This window comes from Hyperoodon ampullatus, assembly GCF_949752795.1.
Source record: "Hyperoodon ampullatus genome assembly, chromosome: 8".
NCBI classification, from domain to species: domain Eukaryota; kingdom Metazoa; phylum Chordata; class Mammalia; order Artiodactyla; family Ziphiidae; genus Hyperoodon; species Hyperoodon ampullatus.
The window spans coordinates 11,369,054-11,393,082 of record NC_136921.1 but is presented as its reverse complement, the minus strand read 5'-3'; the positions used below and the strand labels follow the sequence as shown (position 1 = coordinate 11,393,082).

The 24,029-nt window shown below is 37.5% G+C and overlaps 1 protein-coding gene across 3 annotated transcripts in view; it reads right to left on the bottom strand.

Annotated features, from left to right (window-relative positions):
- SPHKAP (SPHK1 interactor, AKAP domain containing) overlaps window positions 1-24,029 on the bottom strand; it is a gene marked incomplete at both ends in the record, with an annotated part of 140,133 nt that overhangs the window by 14,619 nt on the left and 101,485 nt on the right. For all 3 annotated transcript variants that reach the window (XM_079710544.1, XM_079710545.1, XM_079710543.1), the window contains 3 exons: window positions 13,363-17,131; window positions 19,077-19,332; window positions 23,208-23,342. In XM_079710544.1, coding sequence (XP_079566670.1) covers window positions 13,363-17,131; window positions 19,077-19,332; window positions 23,208-23,342 — 4,160 coding nt within the window. The remainder of the gene's footprint in view (window positions 1-13,362; window positions 17,132-19,076; window positions 19,333-23,207; window positions 23,343-24,029) is intronic.

Sequence of the window (24,029 nt, the reverse complement as noted above, 5' to 3'; positions counted from 1 at the left end):
CATGCCTGGAAGCTGGTTCTCTCTTTGTCCTTTAAACATAGTATAGCCAGCTCTGATTGATTCACTGCCCTCTTTTCCAGTCTGTCCCTAAGCAGTCTCATCTATTCTGCCTGTGAAAATAGCTTCCAAATCTGAGCTCCAGGCAGGGTCTCTCTTCCTGATTCTGGGGCTCTTTTCCTCAGTTGGTCTTCAGAACATCTCCAATCTGTCTCACTAACATCTCAGAATCAATCTATATAAAACAAATTCTAATTGCCTTCCCATCCTCTTCCTGTATTCCTTATTTCATTGACTTTTCTGAGTGTTTGGGCTTAAAATCTTGCAGAAAACTTCTGATTTCTCCTTGACCTTTACATTCAATCATTTGCTATGTTTTTCAGTTCCATCTCTAAAGTTTCTCTCACATACTTATCTCTGTCTCTGTGCTCAGGTAGTTATGTTACTTTAGGTCTTTCTAAATTTCTAGAATTTAGATTTGGAAGGAACCTCACAGATTTCCTGTAGATTACGATGCTAAAGCCCAGTGAGGTGGAATGATTTACCTGTAGTTACAACAGGAGTTGGTACCAGACATCGGATCTCAAGTTTTGAGACTCCTGGGCACTGAACCTTGACTTCTTGCCTGGACTATATTGTGTCGGCCTCCTAACAGTTCAGCCACAACTATTCTTCCTCTTTCAAAACGTTCTTCACACATATGCCAGGTTAATGTTAATTAATGTTCTCAAGGTATATCTTTGGCCTTTCTTGTCAAAAACCTTCAAGAACTTCCTAAAGCTAAACTCTTTCTTCACGGTCTTCCCTTGCCTATCCAGTTTTATCTGTCTGACTCTAGTTCATTACTGAGTAAAACCAGACTCTCTGCTGCTCCTCAAATGTACCACAAATTTCCTGCCTCTTCATCTTTGCCCCATTGCTTCCTCTGATCAAATGCTGGAGACCAGGGTGCTTTGAGCACTGTTCCTGCAGTCCAGTGCTGTAGCTTCCACTTCTACCACGTGTCATCTATTCAAGTTGGACAAGTTAATAAAATTTTCCAAGAAAAATAAGAATACTAACCTCATAATGTTTTTTGGAAGAAATAAGCTAGAAAATAAAATCATTTAATGCATTTATCTTAGTGCTTGGTATGTAAATATACATTATTCTTTATTAGTAAATTATATAATTCATTAAGAATCATTAGTCTAATAACATTCTTTCCTGATCCTTGTTTCTTACCATTCCTTAGCCGAGATGATCTGACCTTGTCCTTAATCTCCCTCACTAGGGCCATCTCTCTCTTGAATGATCAAAGCAATTTTTCTGTTTTCTTTCTTTTCGGTAGCACTTAATGCTTCCTAGTTTGCATTCTAGTGTATATACCATACATTATTAAGAGCTTTTATACTTTTTTATGTATTTGGAGTAGAGCTGTGAACACATTAAATATTTTTTAGATGAATATGTTATTGTTAAAATCGCCTAGCTTCAGAAGTAGAACCATATTCAAATTTAGATAGTCCTACCTGTTAAGTCTTATGTGGAAAGATCTGAGAAAGATCTTTCTTGCAAGCTAACAGCATTCTGAATAAGTACAGTATTGAGGTGTGGCAGTTTCTATCACACTGTACTGCTAACACTTGGTGAAAGCAGGTTTTTAATAAGCTTGACTTTCCATTTGTTTGCCTGGCACAGTGACACACACTCACACACACACACACACACACACACACAAGTGCTCTGGATTAGAGATCAGACAATTTCTTTTCTCACAGAGCAGCTTGCATTCATTCTCTGTGCCCCAATTCCCTAATGCACACTGCACCTGTAGTGAGGTTTGCACCACAGGAGAGGAACCTCAAAGTTATCATGCCTGGACACATCTGCCTCTCTTTTTCTCCAGAGAGAGAAGGGAGAGAGAGAGAAACAATGGAGGAGAGAGCACTTTGCTCTAGATTATAAACACATTCAAATCTTTTCTGTGGAGAGGAGGAGATGTCACTACACTGGAATGTAATTAAATAGCTCCAGGGAGATGAATCACTGTATCTCTTTAGAAGTCTCAATCTTCAGGGTTAGTATTTGATCAATCTTCAGTCCAGGTGCCAGTGCTCTTTGCTCAGAAAGCCAAATATACAGAAATGTGAACAGATTCGTGGAAACTTCTCCATAGGCTCATCAAAAACTAATAGCATAAAGAGAAGGACATTAATGTTTGCAAACAAAAAGCAAGAGTGTATTTCTCAGTTGACAATGAAAAATACGGTAACTCGGTGAGTGGAGACTGGAATGCTTTTCTTGGCCCTTGTGCACTGGCTGTAGGGAGTAATGGCAGCTGCCAGTCCACACTGAGAGCTGCCCTCAGATTGGGAATTGCTTTGCCAGGGTTATACCCTATCCCAGTGAGCAACACAATGACCAGCTGACACAGAGATACAAAAGTCCACCCTTGCCTCAATTTGCACTAAACATGACAGACAATCCCAGCTTCAGGGTTTCCTATAGGATGCGCTGTGCCCTCAGGTGCAAACATATTTGGGGGAGACCATCTCCCTCTGTCCACTCTTGTCTTTCCTTCCTCCTTACCCATGTATGTACACTTTTCTCTGGCGAGCATTCCTTAACAAATTATATATATTGGCCTGAACTCTCCTTCTCAAGGTCTGTTCCCAGGAAATACAACTTAAGACACTTGATCACTTTTATGCAAAACACTTGATCGGTTACAGAAAGATCTACATAATTTTCCTCAATCTTAGAATTAGTACTGTTATCCTTTCTCCAAAAATGGTTGTATTTTTTACAGTATTTGTTAAAATGAGTTCTAGAATAGAGTGTAGAGTTTCAAATGTATATTTTTTGGGGTGTGATTAAATATCCCCTTGATATGTGAATGAATTACATAGGTAATATCACACCAAATCTTGTCCCTAAGATTCCTTCTCAAAGTATCTGTACAGGTGCTATTTTGAGGTGTGGCTGTTTCTAGTGAGATCTGTTGCTAACATTTGGTGAAAAGAGATCCTTAATAAGCTTGATTTTTCTTTCAAAAATGTTGAGATTTTTATAAATTGAGCAGATAGAAAGGGGAATAATGGATGTAGCCAAAGGAACATTCACTGAATTTAACTAAATTCAAATGAAAGATAAGTTAGTTCACTGATGACAAATAGAAACAATATACATATTCCCCAAAGTGGAAATGAGGCAAGTACTCAGCACAAAGGGGAGAGTTCCTAAACCATTTGTTTACTTGGCTAAAAAATAATTTCCTGGACTAATTCCTTACTGAATTAGGACCTTACGTTATTAAAAAAAATTCATTATAGGATATTTCTTACTAAATCAGAAGTTAAATCTCAGTGATTGACATTAAACATCTAGCTTAAAAATGAATCTGTCAGTATATTTTATTTTATCTCAATTTCCCTCTCTATTTACAGTAAATCTCATATCCCATGTCACATAACTAGGGATTCAGAATGAATAGTGATTATATCTAAAACACTAGTTTCCATTTTCTTTTGAGAGAAATTTATAGGTTTGTTCATTTTTCCCAGACTGAACCAGGAGGAAACAGAAAATAACAACAGACCACTCACAAGCATTGAATTTGAGACTGTGATTAAAAATCTTCCAACAAACAAAAGCTCAGGACCAGATGGCTTCACAGGTGAATTCTACCAAACATTTAGAGAAGAGCTAACACCTATCCTTCTCAAATTCTTCCAAAATATAGCAGAGGGAGGAACACTCCCAAACTCATTCTATGAGGCCACCATCACCCTGAATCCAACACCAGACAAAGATGTCACAAAGAAAGAAAACTACAGGCCAATATCACTGATGAGCATAGACGCAAAAATCCTCACCAAAATCCTAGCAAACAGAATCCAACAGCACATTCAAAGGATCATACACCATGATCAAGTGGGGTTTATCACAGGAATGCAAGGATTCTTCAATATACGACAATCAATCAATGTGATAAACCATATTAATAAATTGAAGGAGAAAAACCATATGATCATCTCAATAGATGCAGAAAAAGCTTTCCACAAAATTCAACACCCATTTATGATAAAAACCCTCCAGAAAGCAGGCATAGAGGGAACTTACCTCAACATAATAAAGGCCATATATGACAAACCCTCAGCCAACATTGTTCTCAATGGTGAAAAACTGAAACCATTTCCACTAAGATCAGGAACAAGACAAGGTTGTCCAGTCTCACCATTATTATTCAACATAGTTTTGGAAGTTTTAGCCACAGCAATCAGAGAAGAAGAAGAAATAAAAGGAATCCAAATCAGAAAAGAAGAAGTAAAGCTGTCCCTATTTGCAGATGACACGATGCTATACATAGAGAATCCTAAAGATGCTACCAGAAAACTAGTAGAGCTAATCAATGAACTTGGTAAAGTAGCAGGATACAAACTTAATGCACAGAAATCTCTTGCATTCCTATACTAATGATGAAAAATCTGAAAGACAAATTAAGGAAACACTCCCATTTACCCTTGTAAGAGAAAGAATAAAATACCTAGGAAAAAACCTACCTAAGGAGACAAAAGACCTGTATGCAGAAAATTATAAGACACTGATGAAAGAAATTAAAGATGGTACAAACAGATGGAGAGATATACCATGTTTTTGCATTGGAAGAATCAACATTGTGAAAATGACTATACTACCCAAAGCAATCAACAGATTCAATGCAATCCCTATCAAACTACCAATGGCATTTTTCACAGAACTAGAACAAAAAATTTCACAATTTGTATGGAAACACAAAAGACCCCAAATAGCCAAAGCAATCTTGAGAAAGAAAAATGGAGCTGGAGGAATCAGGCTCCCTGACTTCAGACTATACTACAAGGTTGCAGTAATCAAGACAGTAGAGTGCTGGCACAAAAACAGAAATATAGATCAATAGAACAGGACAGAATGCCCAGAGATAAACCCATGCACATATGGTCACCTTATCTTTGATAAAGGAGGTAAGAATATACAATGGAGAAAAGATAACCTCTTCAATAAGTGGTGATGGGAAAACTGGACTGTTACATGTAAAAGAATGAAATTAGAACACTCCCTAACACCATACACAAAAATAAACTCAAAAAGGATTAAAGACTTAATGTAAGACCAGACACTATCAAACTCTTAGAGGAAAACATAGGCAGAACACTCTATGACATAAATCACAGCAAGATCCTTTTGACCCACCTCTTAGAACAATGGAAATAAAAACAAAAATAAACAAATGGGACCTAATGAAACTTAAAAGCTTTTGCACAGCAAAGGAAACCATAAACAAGATGAAAAGACAACCCTCAGAATGGGAGAAAATATTTGCAAATGAAGCAACTGACAAAGGAGTAATCTCCAGAATTTACAAGCAGCTCATGCAGCTCAATATCAAAAAAAAAAAAAAAAAAAACCCAATCCAAAAATGGGCAGAAGACCAAAATAGACATTTCTCCAAAGAAGATATAAGATTGCCAACAAGCACATGAAGGAATGCACTCAACATCGCTAATCATTAAAGAAATGCAAATCAAAACTACAATGAGGTGTCACCTCACACCGGTCAGAATGGCCATCATCAAAAAATCGACAAACAATAAATGCTGGAGAGGGTGTGGAGAAAAGGGTACCCTCTTGCACTGTTGGTGGGAATGTAAATCGATACAGCCACTATGGAGAACAGTTTGGAGGTTTCTTAAGAAACTAAAAATAGAACTACCATATGACCCAGCAATCCCACTACTGGGCATATACCCTGAGAAAACCATAATTCAGAGAGAGTCATGAACCACAATGTTCATTGCAGCACTATTTACAATAGCCAGGACATGGAAGCAACCTAAGTGTCCATTGAGAGTTGAATGGATAAAGAAGATGTGGCACATATATACAGGGGAATATTACTCAACCATAAAGTAAACAAAATTGAGTTATTTGTAGTGAGGTGGATGGACCTAGAGTCTGTCATACAGAGTGAAGTCAGAAAGAGAAAAACAAATACCGTATGCTAACACATATATATGGAATGTAAAAAAAAGGTTCTGAAGAATGTAGAGACAGGACAGGAATAAAGACACAGGCGTAGAAAATGGACTTGAGGACACAGGAGGGGGAAGTGTAAGCTGGGACAAAGTGAGAGAGTGGCATAGGCTTATGTATACTACCAAATGTAAAATAGATAGCAAGTAGGAAGCAGCCACATAGCACAGGGAGATCAGCTCAGTGCTTTGTGACCACCTAGAGGGAGGGTAGGAGGGAGATGCAAGAGGGAGGGGATATGGGGTATATGTATACATATAGCTGATTCACTTTGTTGTACAGCAGAAACTAACACACCATTGTAAAGCAATGATAGACCAATAAAGATGTTAAACAAATAAAAAATAATAAAAAGTAAACATAAATTTCTTTCCTAAACACTTTAGCTGTATACATAAATTTTTATATGGTATGTTTTCCTTTTCATTCAATTAAACATTTATTTTAATTTCCCTTGTGACATTCTTTGACCAACTTATAGTTTAGAAATATTTTCAAATATTTTGGGGGTGTGGATTTCCCAGGCATCTTTTTGTTATTGATCTTTATTTTAATTCCATGTGGTCAGACAACATATTCTATATGAGTTTAATTCTTTTTAAATTTTTAAGACTTTTTTTATGGCCTAATGGTCCATCTTGGTGAATGTTTCAAGTGTGTTTTAAAAAAATGTATATTTTGCCATTTGGTGGCATCCTTAATACATGTTAATTAGGTCAAGTTGATTGAGAATGTTACTCAAATCTTGTAGTATATCCTTATTGACTTTCTGTCTACTATTCTATCAGTTACTGAGAGAAGAGTGTGAAATTTCCAACTGTAACTGTGAATTTGTCTATTTCTCCTTCCAGCTCGATCAGATTTTGTTTCATATAGTTTGGAGTTCTATTATTTAGGTGATTGCATATATACATTTTCCATGTCTTCATGATGAATTGGCCCCTCTATCATTATAAAATATCCCTCTTTACTCCTGATAAAATTCCCCTGACAAAATTCCTTATCCTGAAGTTGATTCTATCTGATATTAATATAGCTATTCCATCATTTTTATGATATTTCTTTTTCCATTCTTTTACTTTTAACCTATCGGTTATTTTATATTGGAAACACATTTCTTATAGATGGTTTATGGTAGGGTTTTGCCTTTTTATTCAGCCTGACAATCTCTGCTTCTTATTGGAGTGTTTTGATCATTAAAAAATTAATGCAATTATCAATATGCCTGGGTTTAAATTATTATCTGTTTCTATTGGTCCCATTTATTCTTTGTTACTTTTTCCCTCTTTTCCTGCATTTCTCTGGATTAAGTAATTTCTACCATTCCATTTTATCTCCAGTATTGACTTATTGGCTTTTTGTTTTACTATTTTAGTAGTTATCTCAGGGTTTACAGTATGCATCATCAATTTGTTACAGTCAATTTTCAGATTACATTATACAAATTCACTTAGAAAGGAAGATTTTTACACTTCCTTTTCCTCTTCCTATCCCTTGGGCCATAATTGACATATATTTCAGTCCCTCATGTCATAAAGCAATATTTTTTGTTTTAAATAATTATCTCTTAAAGAAATTTTAAAATTAACAAAATATTTTGTATTTACTATTTGTGGGATTCTTTGTTTCTGTGTGTACATCCAAGTTCCAATCAACATTATTTTCCTTCAGCCTAAGAACTTCCGCTAACACTTCTTATTGTGCAAATCTCCTATTAGCATATTCTCTAAAATTCTGTTGTATAAAAATTACTAGTTAGCTTTATTTTTTTAAATAGGCTTTATTTTTTTTCAAGCAGTTTTAGGTTAACAGTAAAGTTAAGCGGAAAGAACAGAGAGTTTCCGTGTCCCCTGCCCACACGCGTACATAATAGCCTCCTCCACTTTCAACATCCTGTACCAGTGGTGCATTTGTCACAACTAATAAACCGAAATCAATGCACCATTTTCACCCAAAATCCACCATTTACATTAGGGTTCACTTTGGTGTTGTACATTTTATGGATTTGGACAAATGTATAATGACACGTATCCACCATTTTAGTATCATACAGAATAGATTCACTGCCTTAAAAATCCTCTGTCCTCTACCTATTCATCCTTTCCTCCTTCCTAAACCTCTCGCAGCCACTGATCTTTTCACTGGCTCCACAGTTTTGCCTTTTCCCAGAACATCATATAGTTGGAATCATACAGTATGTAGCTTTTTCAGATTGGATACTTTCACTTAATAATGTGCATTTAAGTTTCCCCTATGTCTTTTCATGGCTTAATAGCTTATTTATTTTTAGTGCTGGATAACGTTCCATTGTCTTGATGTTCCAGAGTTTATTCATCTATTGAACTACTCAAGGAAGTCTTGGTTGTTTCCAAGTTTTGGCAATTATGAATAAGCCTGCCATGAAATCTTGTGTGCAGGTGTTTTGTGTGGACATACGTTTTCAACTCATTTGGGTAAATACTAAGAATCATGATTGCTGGATCATATAGTAAGAGTATGTTTATTTTTGTAAGAAACAGCCAGACTGTAATCCACAGTAGCGGTACCATTTTTGCATTCCCACCAGCAATGACTGTGAGTCCCCGTTACTTCACATACTCACCAGCATTTTGTGTTGTCAGTGTTTTGGATTTTGGCCAGTCTCATAGATGTGTAGTCGTACCTTATTTATGTTTTAATTTGCAATTGCCTAATGACATATGATATTGAGCATCTTTTCATATGCTTATTTGCCATCTGTATATCTTCTTTGATGGGGATTCTGTTGAAGTCTTTTGCCACTGTAAATTTTGAATGACAGTCCTTTGTCAGAGATGGTCTTGGGGAACATTTTCTCCCAGTCCACAGCTTATCTTCTGGTCTCCTTGACAGTGTCTTTCACCAACAAAAAGTTTCTAATTTTAATGAAGTCCAGTTTATCAATTATTTCTATAGGTCATATCTTTGGTGTTGTATCTAAAAAGTCATTGTCAAAACCAAGGTAACCTAAATTTTCTCTTATGTTCCTTTCTAGGAGTTGTATAGTTTTGTCTTTTACATGTAGGTGTATGATCTATTTTGAGTTAATTTTTGCTAATGGTGTTAGAGTTGTGTCTAGATTCATTCTTTGCATGTGGATGTCCAGTTGTTCCAGCACTGTTTGTTGAAAAAACTATCTATTTTCTATTGTATTGCCTTTGATCTTTTACCAAAGATCAGTTGACTATATCTGTGTGGGTCTATCTCTGAGCTTTGTATTCTGTTCCACTGACCTATTTATTTACCCTTTTACCAGTATCCCAGTCTTGATTACTGTAAGCTTTGTAGTAAGTCTTGATGTCAAGTAGTGTCAGCCTGATTTTGTTTTTCTCCTTTAATATTCTGGTTATTCTGGGTCTTCTGCCTCTCTGCATAAACTTTAGAATAATTTTATCAACATCCACAAAATAAATTGCTGGAATTTTGAATGGGACTGCATTGAATCTATAGATCAGATTAGAAAGAATTGGCATCTTGACAATGTTGAGTCTTCCTATTCATGAATAGCCTTTATTTTTTACTAGGTAAAAAGCACTAGGTTAGGAGTTTTTTTTTTTTTCTTTCAGCACAGTAAATATGTCATTGTTTGTCTTTTAGTTTATATTTTTTGCAGTAGAAAGCTGCAACTTTTATTTTTGTTCTCCAGTATGTAAGGTTTCTTCTTCCTTAGGCTGCTTTTAAGACAATTCCTTTATCACTGGTTTTTAATAATTTGATTGTGATGTACATTGATGTGGTTTTCTTTTTGTCTGTTCTGCTTAGAGTTCATTGTACTTCCTGATTTATAAGTTTATCTTTTTCATCAACTTTCATAATCATGTGTACCTTAAATTTTGAAGCATATTTATAATAGTTATTTAAAGTCTTTGTTGGTTAATTTCATCATCTCTGTAATTTCTAGATGTATTTATATTGAATAATTATTGTCTCAGTTATGGGTGACATTTTTCTGCTTCTTTGAATGTGTAACATCTTTCAGCTTAAATGGACGTTATGCTGAAAATTTATATTGTTGAGTGCTGAATTTTGTTGTCTTTCTTTAAAGACGATTGGACTCATTCTAAGTTAAATTAGCTTCAGCTCAGCCTGATTCTTCAATGCTTCTCTTCAAGTTTTGTTAGGGCAAGTTTCGATCAGTTTTTATTTTTCAGGGATAGTTTAGCCCTAATTCTACAGTATGATTTCTTTCAGGGCCTCTGCTAAATCCTGCATATGTTTAACATGGTTTCTCCACTGTGGCTGGTTGGAACTAAACTTTTCCTAGTCCTGTGTGAGCTTGTGGCATTGTTTAGCTTACAGCTTTCTAGCTTCATGGGGTTTCACCTATACATGCATGGCTTAGGGTTCGGTAACAGACTCGAGGGGATCCCTCTACAGACTTCTGGAGTTCTTTCTCTGATAGTGTCCTCCAATCACTGAATCTTCAACTGGGTGGCCACTGAGTTCTGCTCAGATTTGTCCTCTTTGTACTTCTGTCTGAAAAGGGAATCCAGGCAGAAAGTTGGACTATTATAAAGATCACCATGTTTGTTTTCCTTATCTCAGAATGCTGCTTGTCTGACAAAAGTTGTTTCATATATTTTGTCCACTTTTCTAGTTATTTACAGAGGGAGAACAAGTTCAGCTTCAGTTACTCCATCATGGGTGGAAACAGTAGTCCTTTCACATTTATCTTTTGTTATAGTTTTCTCTGCAGATATGCCATTAAAGTTTTGATTCCAATAATCTAATTTTAAATAATTATGTTTATATCTAGCAATGTTTAGTTTCAATGATTATACTTATCTCTTGTAGTAATTAACTGACTATTAACTCTACCTCATTCTATTTTGATTGCAGTTTTTCCCACTCCTGTTTTGTATACCTTAATTTTTCAAATATTTAAAATATGTTATATTCTGTATCTGAGCATCCCCACAATCTGTGATCTTTGCTAGCGATAATTCTACTTTGATATTTGTGAGTCTTGCTTATAGTGCCTTGATTCCTGTGTATCTTGAAATTTGAAGTTCTGTGTCCATATTTGATAGGCATCATCTATCAAGATCCTTTGAGACTTGGGATTAAATATCAAGAGATTTATTTTTGCCTCTGCCAAGGTCTCACAGTGCTGTTAACCTAAGATTGCTTTAAGGTAATTTACCAGTTTGTGGTTTCCAACATCACGCAGATGGTGCAAATTAGAACCCCAAATATGCATTAAGGCAAGCTGTGTTTATAAATGCTCAGGGGAATTTCTCTTCTACTCTGAGCTCTACTCAGAAAGATATGTTTTCTTATCATGTCCTTTTTCTGGTGGGTGGACTAGTTTCCAGCTAGAACACCATAATGCTGGAGATACAAGTCCTTCAATTCAATTCTTCATTTCGTTGGCACCCTTTCTCTCTTCCTTTAGGTCTCGTCTCAAATGCCAACATCCTGTCTTAAGTGGCCACTTCCCCCGAAAGGTAACTCTCTACCACATTACTCTTTTTATTCCCCTCTTATCACACTCTACATCACACACTTTTTCCAAAGGGTTTTTCCATGCATCTTGTCTGTCTCTCACACTGGTGTGTAGGAGCCATGGAAACAGACACTAAATCTCTATTTTCTTCTGTGCTTGCAGCCCCAAGGGCAGTGTGTATCACAGGTGAGCATGCAAATATTTGTTGGATGAATAATTATTTTTCTTGAAGCAAATGTAAATGAATACATGACATAAAATATATTTCTAAAAAAGTTATGTTAGGTCAGTGAGTGCAACATGTGAATGCTCAAAATTCTCTGTTTGGTGTTTATACCTTGTGGTCTCAAATTATCAAAAAGTTAGGTAATTGCTTTTCAAAAATCTCAGAGAAGGTGGCTGAGTTAAGAACACATTGCTGCTCACCAGTAGGATAATATTTGCCCCCAAATCAAGAACTGGGTTATCCTAACTCACCCTTAAGCTCTTTATAATTGATATAATTTGGTACCTGGACAAATGTGCTAGCCTAAAATACAATAGGTATTTCTATTTGGGCCTGCCATGATGAATTCTGAATTCTGTTTCAAATAACAAAAAAGTAAAAAAGTAAGAATGTGATTTTTATTTCATCATGTTGAGATTTTATGAAGTTTTTAGTAAGAATTATGAAAATGTCCCTCAGAGAATAGCCTAAAAATATCTTCAGGACATGACACCTCCCCACTTCCAAACAATCAAGAGTGCCTGTATCATTTCCCTCCCTCTTGTGTATAAGAGGGTAGGAAGTCTTTCACAGGGAATTGAGTTCCATGTTTAGCTATTTTGAGATGTCAAATCCCCTGATAACAACTCTGAGCTTAGAAAATGTGATCTAAATATAACTAATTTCCCCTTTTGCAAATCCTGAGAATTCTGTAGTTTTAATAAAATTCTCACACTGTTTATAACAGTTTTCTCTTGGGAAAAAGATCTCCTGGAATAAAGGCAACTATATACATTAACCCCAAACAACACAACCATAAAGTAAATATTTATTGAGTGTTTGTAATGGCCTAGGCACTGAGGTAAGGGCTTGTGTACATTTCTTTATTTAAACCTTAAGAATCCTCTCATGATGTAATTATTACTATTATTCCCCCCCAACAGGTGAGTAAACTGAGGCAGAGATCAGCAAAATTGCTTAGAGTGATGGTTTCAAGTTTATTTAGTGGAGATCATGTTCCATAACAATTCTTTATATTGCTCCACAAAGAAAAATGTATTCAATACTTAGTCCTTATGTTTTGGAAAAAGATTCAGCTCTCAAATGTCTAAGGCTGATGATGTTGTTTTGCACTTATGCTACCATGGTATACCATGCATCTAAAGGGCCAGCACTGTGGGACATGGTGTCCTTGCAAAGACCTTTAGAATAAGACAAAAAAGAAAAACTTGAGAGACCCTGGAGAAAAATGATACCAAAATATTTAATGTCAGATTCCAATATTAAAATTTATTTACATTTAACTGTCTTCAAATGGACAAGTTGATGTAATTTTCTTATTTTGCTTGAAAACTGCCATGAATTAATTTCAGAAGGTAGCATTCTATGGGAGATTAATTGTAATGGGGAGAATGATACCTTATTTCTTCTGTTATATACATAAATTGAACTTGTTTTAGAGATTTTAAAAAAACACCTTCCATCTTTCTATTATAAGTGCATAGTAACCCAGGGAGGTCAATTACTATCTCAGAAATTCAGTTCTTGCATCAGTAAGTCCCTAAGATTTAGAATAAATACTAATTAAGATGCAAACTCCAATCCCATGCACCTTATCTCGTCTAATAGGTCATTGACTCACCTAGGGTTTTGGCAGGAACTCACAGTAGTGTCTCCACCACTTGCCACATGTGAGACCTTTTCTTCTTTCAAACACTCTTCTGCTTCCTCTAGGGGGCTGCGTTTGGAAAGGACGTGTTCAGGTTCTCCAACACATTCTTCTCTCTGATCTGTTTCGATCTGAATTAAAGGCACTTCCCTTGAGCGAAGTGATCGCCTGGTGTGGCTTAGAAGGACAGTATCCTGGCACGAGGCAGTTTCCTTTCTAGAATCTAGACTGTTATGATTTGCAAGAGGCGCAGCTTTGCTTGGAGATGACATTGGGGGATGTTTGCTTTCAGTAATGGAGTTTTTCCTCGGGTAATCAACAGACTCCTGAACAAGTAGAGCTGGCCCTCTTTGTACTCTACTCGAAGCCAATCTGCTTGCACACTTCTCCACCTGCAAGGAAGAGCCACCGGAAGCAGGCTCAGCATCAGCTGCCCGGGCGTCGTCCACTATAATTTTGTTCTTCCGCATGAGGGCTTCAATTGAGTTTGCCCACGTCTCGTGAATTAACATGTTTGTGATCTGGTTGGCCCCACCTCTCCGATACAAGCAAGAGTCAGATTTACAGAGACCCGATGAGGAAGCGCTACTGACCTGCTGTACGCTGAGGAAATCTTGCTGGCTGTTTTGAGCAAAGCCATCTAAGGAGTTGGCTTTGATAGGCACGTTCACTGTCAGCCTGGCGCCCAGGGATCTGCTGTTGGGCATGGATGACTGTCTGTAACACACCGGGGATCGCAGAGAAGGCGACAGCAAGCCAGTCGTCCAGTCCTGGCTGCTTTGTCCGGAGGAGGCGCCGTCTTTGCTCTCTCGTTCAATGTCCCTCAACATGTACCTATAGAACTCCTCGGTGATGCTCTCGGTGCTGGACTGCTTTGAGGGACAGCTTGGCCTCACACTGAGGTGGTCATTTTTCCGGCAGGCCTGTTGCATAGCTGAGTTCAGAATATTGCTGGCATTCTTGCCTGCGTAGTAATCCAGCAGTAACTCAAAGCCTCTTCCTTCATTTTCCATCTGGTTCATCATGAACCTGGAAAACTCATCGGTGATGCTCTCACAGCTCGACTGCTTGGAGACGGAGCTGGCCCTGCTAACTGGCTGGCTTAGGGTACTCATTAAACCCAGGCTATTCACATACGCCCTGGCGTTAGAGTCCTCCTCTGGAATGCTCTCACAGCTGGAGGCCTTCAGCCGGTTCCACCTGTCTCCACTGAGTAACCGACTCCGAGGATAGCTCTGGGCTTGCCAGACACCGTCCACCATACAGAACTCTGTGAGGTTCATGATCTTGGCTGCCACTTCGTCTGCAAAAATATTTACAGAATCTGGGACGTCCTCAAGGTTCATCGACTCGTCCACAACCCTGTTCATCAGCTTCTCTTTAAGCTCCGGGTGCTCATCTGTTTTCCTCTTGATCTCACTGAGTCGTGGTGGCTTGTGTTTCCTCACAGTGGCCCCACCGGCCTGGCTCTCTTTCTTCCTCTTCAAGGATCGGCAGGATACGTTGGGGGTAACCAGAAACTCATTCCCTCTTTTCCATGCACAGAACCAGGGTTGTTTTCCATTGGAGTTGTCAAGGCAAATCGCTGCTATTTCAGTTGCCATGGAAACAATGGTCTCTGCTAATTCTTCTGCAAAGTCTGCAATGCAGTATATGTCTGGGTCTTTTGCCGGTAGCAGGGATTGAGCAGGAAGCAGCAAATCATTCCCTAACAAAGACAGGTTAACTTGAACTTCATTGTTTAGAGGTGAGCCACCATTGTACTTTTCTTGAGCATTTGGATGGATGCTGTCCTCAACGTCCTGGGAACTGATGTACTTGTCAATGGTTGGTGTCATTTCTCCCTCTGAAGGGGCTCTGCATTCATTCTCATTGTGACTGGATTGTTGATGAGGGTTTTTTGTATCCTCTTCCACCATTCCTTTCAGATATATTTCCTTGGGGGATGTTTTAACAGACACTCTGGGAATACAGGACAATTCAGATTGCAGTGTGGGGTTCTGGAAGAGGCCTGGCTTCTCTGGGCTCTTGTTATCTTGCTTTGGATGCTCATCATCTACAAGATCATTGATAACAAGACTGGTGCTATGCAGGTTGCTAAGTGGATGGCTGCTGGAGTAGTCAGTGGCTTTTGTCCATGCTTGACAAGTGGCCTGATCAGTTGGCTGGAAGTCTAGTTCGGTTTCCCTCCATCGGATGGTTTCCTTAGAAAGGATGGTGGGACATTCACCAAGCTGTACAAGGTGGCTCATCTTCTTAAAAGTGAAGCATATCACATTGAAGAGCAGCCGATTTGTACTTTCCATTAAGGTGTCCAGGGTTTCAGATGAGTGCCTGCCATCGCTGGGGTCGATTATTTTATTTTTCTGGTGAACTTCATCAATGGAATGCTTCAGGATAACATTAGACAGGGTCTGTGCCAGTTCATTCCCAAGGACATTTTCTGAGCACAAGGTCTGAGGCTTTGAAACAGTTTCTGTGATTCTCCTATTCATTGATTCCATGAGGTCTCCAATGCTGCTGTAAGCATTAGGTCTTGTTAAGACCAGAGTGGCCTCCTTGAGCAATGCCTCTGCAATGGCTTCATTCCCCAGCTCCATGCTCTTCCCGGTCACTGAACCATAAAGTGGGGGCACTGCTGCAGAAACCTCAGCTGCAGACAAGAAGCCACTTGAAGCAATAGGGCACTTCACCTCTCCTGTTTCACCCAGGCCACAGACAGCAACAGCGCTTGCCACCTGAGTCATGCCACACAGAGCAGATGGAAAGGAATATTTGCTGATGGAGTGATCCTTGAATACTTGAGATGACTGAGTTTGCACTGGTTCATTTCCTCCCAGTGGATGGTTTGAAACTAGGGATTCTTGCTCCATTTTGAATCTTTCTGTGGCCTGTGGACTGGAAATGGTTCCAATCACAGTGGCTGCACAAGCTAATGCTACTTCTAGAGCACTCTGGGGGTGTTTGCTGGAGTTCTCTCCAGAGAGGATGCCTGAAGTTTCAAGTAAGACTTCTGTCTTGGGCCATGAGGAGATACCTGGCTCAGGGCCAGCAACGCTGCCTTCTGGACTGTGAACAATGACAATTTTGGGGAGTTCATTCCAAGACCGAGGGACCACAATATCTTCTGTGGAGCAGCCACTGGGGAGCAGTGCACTTCCTAGAGAAACACTGACTGCAGATTCCTGGGGTAGCGTAGGCTGAGACTGAGATAATCGAATAAATGCATCTTGCAGCACAGATTCTGCTAAATTCGTAGCATACTCCCCGGTTGTGGCTTCTCCATCTTTTATGGGAAGAATAGAGTTTGTGCCATCTTCATGGTCTCCTGGGTCTAAACTGCTGTCATGCTCAGAGAAAGTACCACATGCAGAAGGTCCATCTCTCTTAACCATCCTTGAGAAATAAGCATTGCCTGGAATACATAGTGCCTGTGATTTTCCCTCTTGACCTTTAAAATTTTCTGAATAATAATAATTTGTGTTTGGCTTATCATTTCCCACATCTTCACCTTTCCACTCTGATGGCTTGGTTGAGGGATCTAGACTCTGCAAACTTGTATCTTCTGCCACTTTTCCCAGAGATCCTTCTGTTTTAATCAATGGTGTATGATATTTGCTAACGTATTTATCTTCCAAAGCATAAAGTAACTTTTCCTTTTTGTAATTCCATTCCTCCTGAGTGGCTTCCTTTGGCTTTTTATTTTCCAAAACATTGTCTGAGACATTTATATTTTCATAACCTAGTGAACAGAAAATGAGGGCCACTATTACTTTTTATTTATTTATTTATTTTCTTTTTTAAGACTTCATTTTTTAAAGAGCAGTTTTAGGTTAAAATTGAGACAATATACAGAGATTTCTCATATATCCCCTGCCTCCACATGTGTATAGATTTCTCTATTATGAACTTCTCCCACAAGAGTTGTACATTTGTTACAATTGAAAAACCCATAATAACACATTGGAATCACCCAGAGTCCACAGTTACCTTAGGGTTCATTCTTGGTGTTGTACATTCTATGGGTTTAGAGATGTATAATGGCATATATTCATCATTACGGTGTTGTACTAGTTTTACTGGCCAAAAAATCCTCTGTGCTCCCCCAATTAATCCCTTCAACTACCATCTGCACCCTTGCCAAACTCCTGGCAACCACTGAACTTTTTTACTCTATCCATACTTTTGCTTTTTCCAGAATACAAGCTTTTCAGATTGGCTTATTTCATTTACTAATATGCATTTAATTTTCCTTCCTATCTTTTCATGAATAGCTTGTTTCTTTTAAGTGTTGTATAATATACCCGCTATTACATTTTAGATAGCAGATTTCCATGAGTCTAAAATAGCATTTAATTCCTAAAGATGCCTTAAAGAATCAGGTATCTTTATTTTTTTAAATAGCATTTTGAATGTTTCTTTAAGAAAAATGAATCCGAAAAGTCTTTTGAGTTTCACTGTAGACTGCCACTCAACAAAATGGCTTTCAATGCGGGGTACAAATGCAAGTACTAGCTAGAGTGCAGGAGGGCATTTGAGAGCTGAGGGCTGGTCACCATGTTTCAGGGAGAAAGTAACACAGACAATTGTGTCTTGAAGCTTCCCAGTGGGTACAGGAGGAGAAGGGAGGACGTTCAGGTCACCTAAATCATGGCCTTGTTGAAAGAGTTATTCTAAAGTTGGCACAGGATTTGTCCCAAGGACAGTGGCAACAGCATCTGGGCTATCCCTTCCTCTGTGGGGAAGAGTAACCCATTGTTCACTGAGCTACAGATGTAGACGTAGAGAATGGACCTGTGGACATGGAGGGGAAGGGGAGGGTAGGACAAATTGAGAGATTAGGATTGACATATTACACTATTATGTGTAAAATAGATAGCTAGTGGGAACATGTTATAAAACACAGGAAGCTCAGCTCAGTGCTCTGTGATGACTTAGAAGTGTGGGATGGGGTGGGTGGGAGGGAGGTCCAAGAGGGAGGGCACATATATATATACATATAGCTGATTCACTTCATTGTACAGCAGAAACTAACACAATATTGTAAAGCAATTATACTCTAATTAAAAAAAGAATGAAAAAATGAAAGCTAAGCACTTTCCTGGGTTATTTCCTTCTGTGCTGACAACAATAATAGTTAAATATAATAAATATGTATGGTTAAATAATATATATAACACACATACAGTTAAATATAATAGTGCTAAGAGCACTGCTATACTCCCAAATTGTGGACAAGGAAACTGGGGCTCAAAAAGACTGGATAACTGACCCCAGGTTTCACAGCCTCAAAGAGGCAGTGCTAGGATTCAGGTCAATCTAACTCAGTTTCAACTAATACATGGCTTTAATGGAAAACTTAGGGACGTTAACTTTCCTCCAAGTGATAGTCTCCATCTCTTGGCAGGCAGGAGGATTTTGTTTTAAAACACATAGATTTCCTTCAATATCCTTAAGGCATCTTTAGGGAGAATGGGGTCATCAAACCATTAAATCTGTTAAAGTACCTCCGTCAGCATCCTCACTAGTGTTTTCTTATTCTCTCTCCCACTTTAAACACCTTAAGTGAAGGTTGTGATGTGTCAGCCAAACTGATGTGGTCTGAAACTTTTCTGAAATTTAACCCAGACATTTTTATAGGGTGACTAATTTCAGGATGCACATTCATTTTATTGGAAATTTCTCACCATTCCTATATTCTTCCACATCACTTTCCTCCTCCAAGTGCTCGGATGCGGTAAGAAAGTCTTCTTCAATTGATGACAAGGAACAGTTTGTGTCATCCTCCACTTTTAAGATGTTTGTTTCCAGGTGGAGCTGCCGCTCCTGCACCAGTTCCAGACCAATCAAAAATTTGTTGATTTCAAAGATGATGCAATTGGTACTGTTTGGTCTGTTCCCTCTTGCACACTGAACCAAGCAGATATCTGACAACCAAGGACGCTAAAAGCAGAGAGAGAAAAAGGCATTTGTTAAAAGAGAAAATATAAATCCATTCCCTCTGACCTTTCTTCTTCTATCAATCTCTCCTGTTAGAAGGAATGGGGGCCTTTAAAATATTTGGAATATTTTCTGGGCTTTTATTGATGAACTGCTTGAAAAAAATTCAAGTAGTGCTTGGGAACACAGGGTACCCAGGAGAAAGTTTGACTTAGTGGAAAATAGACTAATTATATCACATATTTTTGTTCTCTCCTGTCAAAGCAAAAATTGCCCTGGGCAACATTTACCAGGCACTGAAGACCTTATTCAAAGTTATTAAAATAGGAGAGAGAGGACAGAACTGAGTTGGACCACAACTCCACTGAAACAAAAGGCAATTGGGTTTTTAAGAGCTGGCATAGGAGGATTGACATCCATCTGTGTTTGGTAAAGAAAAGTAAACTTTCTTGTATCTTCATGGCTGGAAGTAGTCTTGCAAATTGGAGCAAAGTGCCCGCAGAAGTTAGGCTCCCACCCTTCCACAGAGACAGGGACACTAGCTTCGCTGATGGTTACATTTCAAAGAGATGGGTCCTAGGTCCTTCAGAAAGACATTCTTCGGTTGTAAAACTGGCAAAAGGCTTTTAAAACAATTTACATCTCAATGGGGCAGAGAAACAATTTATAATGATAAGTTTCTAAAGTAAATGTTCTGAGAAAAGGGAGGTTTAGGGCCTGGAGTCAGGAGGAAGGTTGTCTAAAGTTTAATCAAGCTGAGGGGAAAGTTAAGGCTGCATTGGACACCCCTGTTGATTAAATTGAATCCCAGCTTCTCAGATCAATATCTTTTTCTGCCTTGGTGATATTCAGTACAACCTCTGCCAGTATTTCAGGTGGATAGTGAGTATTTTCTCAGTTACAGTTAAACTTTATAATTTGTATTGTTCATTTGAAGAAGTAGCCAAAATGAGATTTAAAGAAATCCCCTGGAAGTGAACGAATTCTGTCTAAAGGATGGGCATATGGAGACAGCAGTGAAGGAGTCAAATCATTGGCTGGTGTCCCACCGAGACCTGTTAATTCTGTTCAGTTCCAGGGTTAGAGACCATCTCCCTATTCTCTGCTACACATTTTCACTCTTCATAGTGTTATTCATTAGAATAGAAGTAAAAAAAGTTTCAAGTGCCCATGCACAGATTACTAGTAACTCACAGACATGTCTTGTGCATTACAAAAATGAAAACATTTTTGTAAGAGGAACAATATGCTGATTTATAGTAATTTTTAAGAGAAAATTATTTGAATGGAAACAACAGTTAGTGGACAAAAGGAAGGAAAATAAACTTATCTCAAATGGAATTCAAAATGTTTGGGAATATTTTATGTCTAAATGGGATTATTTAAAACATGCTGACTGTGGTTAGAGTTACTTAGGTCTCATCCTAGTTAACTTGACATTTTAGAATCCTTGAGTCTGAACATATGTGTGTGTGTGAGTGGTGAAGATGTGTATATGCAGAGGAACACATACACGTAGACATTTATGCTGTATCTCTGGAGTATATCTTTTTCTGACATAAATATCATTTATCAGTCTCTTTGATTGCATATTATAATTAGAGTAATTCTAGGACAGATGATTATAAAATGAAAAATTCAGTAATTCTCTAAGGATCCAGGGATCCCTAGGGGGCTCAGAAATAGAATTTATCTCTGTGTTTATGTGATTAGGTCTGTTCTCAAGGAAGGTGGTCCATAATCTTGCTTTTCAAAGTGTGGGTTGTGTACTAGCAGCCTCAGCATCGCATGGGAGCTTGTTACAAATGTATAATCTCAGACTCCACCCAGACCTCCTAAATCAGAATCTGCATTTTCAAGGAATCTTTTGGTGATTCCAACATGAATTAACATTTGAGAAGTATTGGTCTATACTTTTTATGAAATTCATGAAGGATCTGTGCTCCCCTAAATGGTGAGGACCCACTGCTATAGAGTAATGAGAGCTGGCTTGATTAATTTTCTTTCCACTGAATTCTGACATAATATACTAAAGTGAAATTTGATAGATACCTTCTGAGTGCCTATTATATGCAAGGTATGCTGGGAGGTACAAACATGAATCAAATAATTACTCTAGGGGATGGGGCATAACATACTCCCAGCAGATCCGACATGAATAAAAATAAAGTTGAACCATAAGAAGCTGTCAGATTTGCAGGTCAAAATTATTGCATATTGTCATTTCATATCATTTAGACTAAATATAAATAACAAAGTGAAACGGGGTAGGAATCAAAAGAAATGTTAACAAACAATATGAGCAGTTAAATAATACTTCAAGACAGACTTAGGGAAAGGTTGTTATTAAACATTAAATGTTACACCGCTGTGGTACCCTTAGGAAGAAAATGTATTTTTTTTTCAATCTTCTTGAAAGTAAATAAACATCCTGAGAGTCTTAGGTAAATGATAGCAAACAACAGAGCCTGTAAAATAATGGCAGATATTATTATATAATTTTTATGATAGTCTACTAGGTGTCTGCATATCTTATGACCTTTAATGCAAACAATTTTCTATGAGGTGGCTGGTGCTACTGCTCTGTTACAGATGAGAAATCAGAAGCACAGAAAGGCTAACTGATTCTTTCAAAGTCACAGAAATATAATGTGGAAGAGTCAGCAGTGCAATCCAGGTCTGCTGGACTCCAATTCCTGTGTTCTTTCCAAGTCTCCTCATGGAGAGTTTAATTAGAAATCCTTACTAACAGGCCTGGTGCCGAAACCACTCTTAAAACTAAGCTTTGAAAATTGCTTTTGGTTATCATGGTTTTGCCTAGTATAAAGAGAGGGTACTTAGAGCTGTTTCTGTATTCTCTTTTCAAACAATTCATTTTCTCACTAAGGAAATGTGTTATTAGATTGACTGGGAAGAATTTTGTTCTAGGCTTGATGAGCAAATTGTAACAGGTTGTGTGTAGATTTTCGTTAAGTATCTGGAATACAGCAAGAAATAGTGGGTGGACTCTGAATGTTTTGATATTTTGAAGGATTAAAGAATAAAAGAAGATTTAAAAACGTTCCAGCAAAACTAAAACACAAGGAAGAGCAATTTAGAGGAAAACAAATGCTCATTATTTTAAACTGTAGCTATCACTATCAACATATCTTATTTGAGAAATTTTGCGATCTTTTATACAATATGTCTTTAGAAATCTTTTATGTGTTTTTCTGTAAATTGGTTAAACAATTTAAAGTTTTAAAGTTTTCTTCAGTGTTATAATGATATATCTAATAATAATGAACATTAGTAGATTGAATGATAATAATAGTATTTTAAATTCTACTTTATTTTCAGTAATATTCTTTTATTCTGGGAACTTCATTTTTGGGCCTAGGAAACTCCATTTCCATCTTTGGGGATGCTATCCTATATTTATTAGCTTGGCTGGTTTGATATATCCTAAGAAATAAATAGTATCCAGAAAGAAGAAATTGTGCGATTCTAGGACCACAAAGTATGAATTAGAATTTTGCTATTGTTCCTGAAAGAGAAGACAATTCTGTTTTTGATTATCCGGTAGACTTGTAGAAAACCAAGCTAACCAACCAATGCCTAGTGTGTCTGCTTTAGTTTAAGTGCAACTCAGCACCATAAACTTGAGAAGATAACATATGTCAGGAGTTGATGTAAGGGAAACTCTGTCAAGCTATGAGGGGCAATATTTAAGAGAAATACAAGTAAAGCCTATTCTTGTATACAAGGACATTTTTGATTCTTATGCTATGGGAGTCTATGTATAGCATCTATTTGGGCCTTGTACTGATTTGTGTCAAGAGCTGACCACAGATAACTTATTACTAGTGAATAGGTTATCAAGGGCTTATATTTCTTACCTGTGAAACTTCAAAATCGGCCTGGAGATTTCCAGATGTTAACCCACTTAGGAGGACAATTTCATTTTCTTTTGGCTTTTGGACGTTCATGGAGCTTATAAGTTTTGGAAGATCTGGTGAGACATTGACCAATTTCTGTAGAACAAGAATCTTTATTAGCTTAGATGTTTTAATTTCACTTCCAAAATACTACCCCAAAATTATTTTACTTGCAAAAATAATATATTAAGTAACAATTCATAATATAGATTACTTAATCTATTAAGATTATTACTAGAAGAGATTATATAAAATTGAAGCATAAGGTTTAGATGAGGATAGAAAATTTCCTAAACATAAAGACTTAAACATTTTTACTTCTAAGTTTTCCAAAGTAAACACTTAATGATTATTGTGACACCACAATTATACATGATAGTTTGGGAACTTTTTCCTTTAAATCCTTGAACATGAAACCCATGAACTAATAACCATGTGTTCTAATAAAGTCAATAATAATATTAATAATAAAATAATTACTAACATTGATTTTTCTGTATGCATTGATTACAAGGCATCGTATTAAGGACTGTACATATGTTACATTACTATCTTCAATACTATCTTCAATCACTGCAACACCCCTATATGGATTGTACCACTATTGTACCACCTTTCACACATAAGTAGCCTGAGATCCAGAGAAAATGAGATGAGTTCCTTGAACACCTTTATGTAGCTTAATCAGTTTATGTATACCCGTAGGCATAGCAGAAGGCGGTCTCAAATCACACCTAAGTTCGTTAAATACAATGTTCTTTTTTTTCTTTTTGCTTTAGTCTT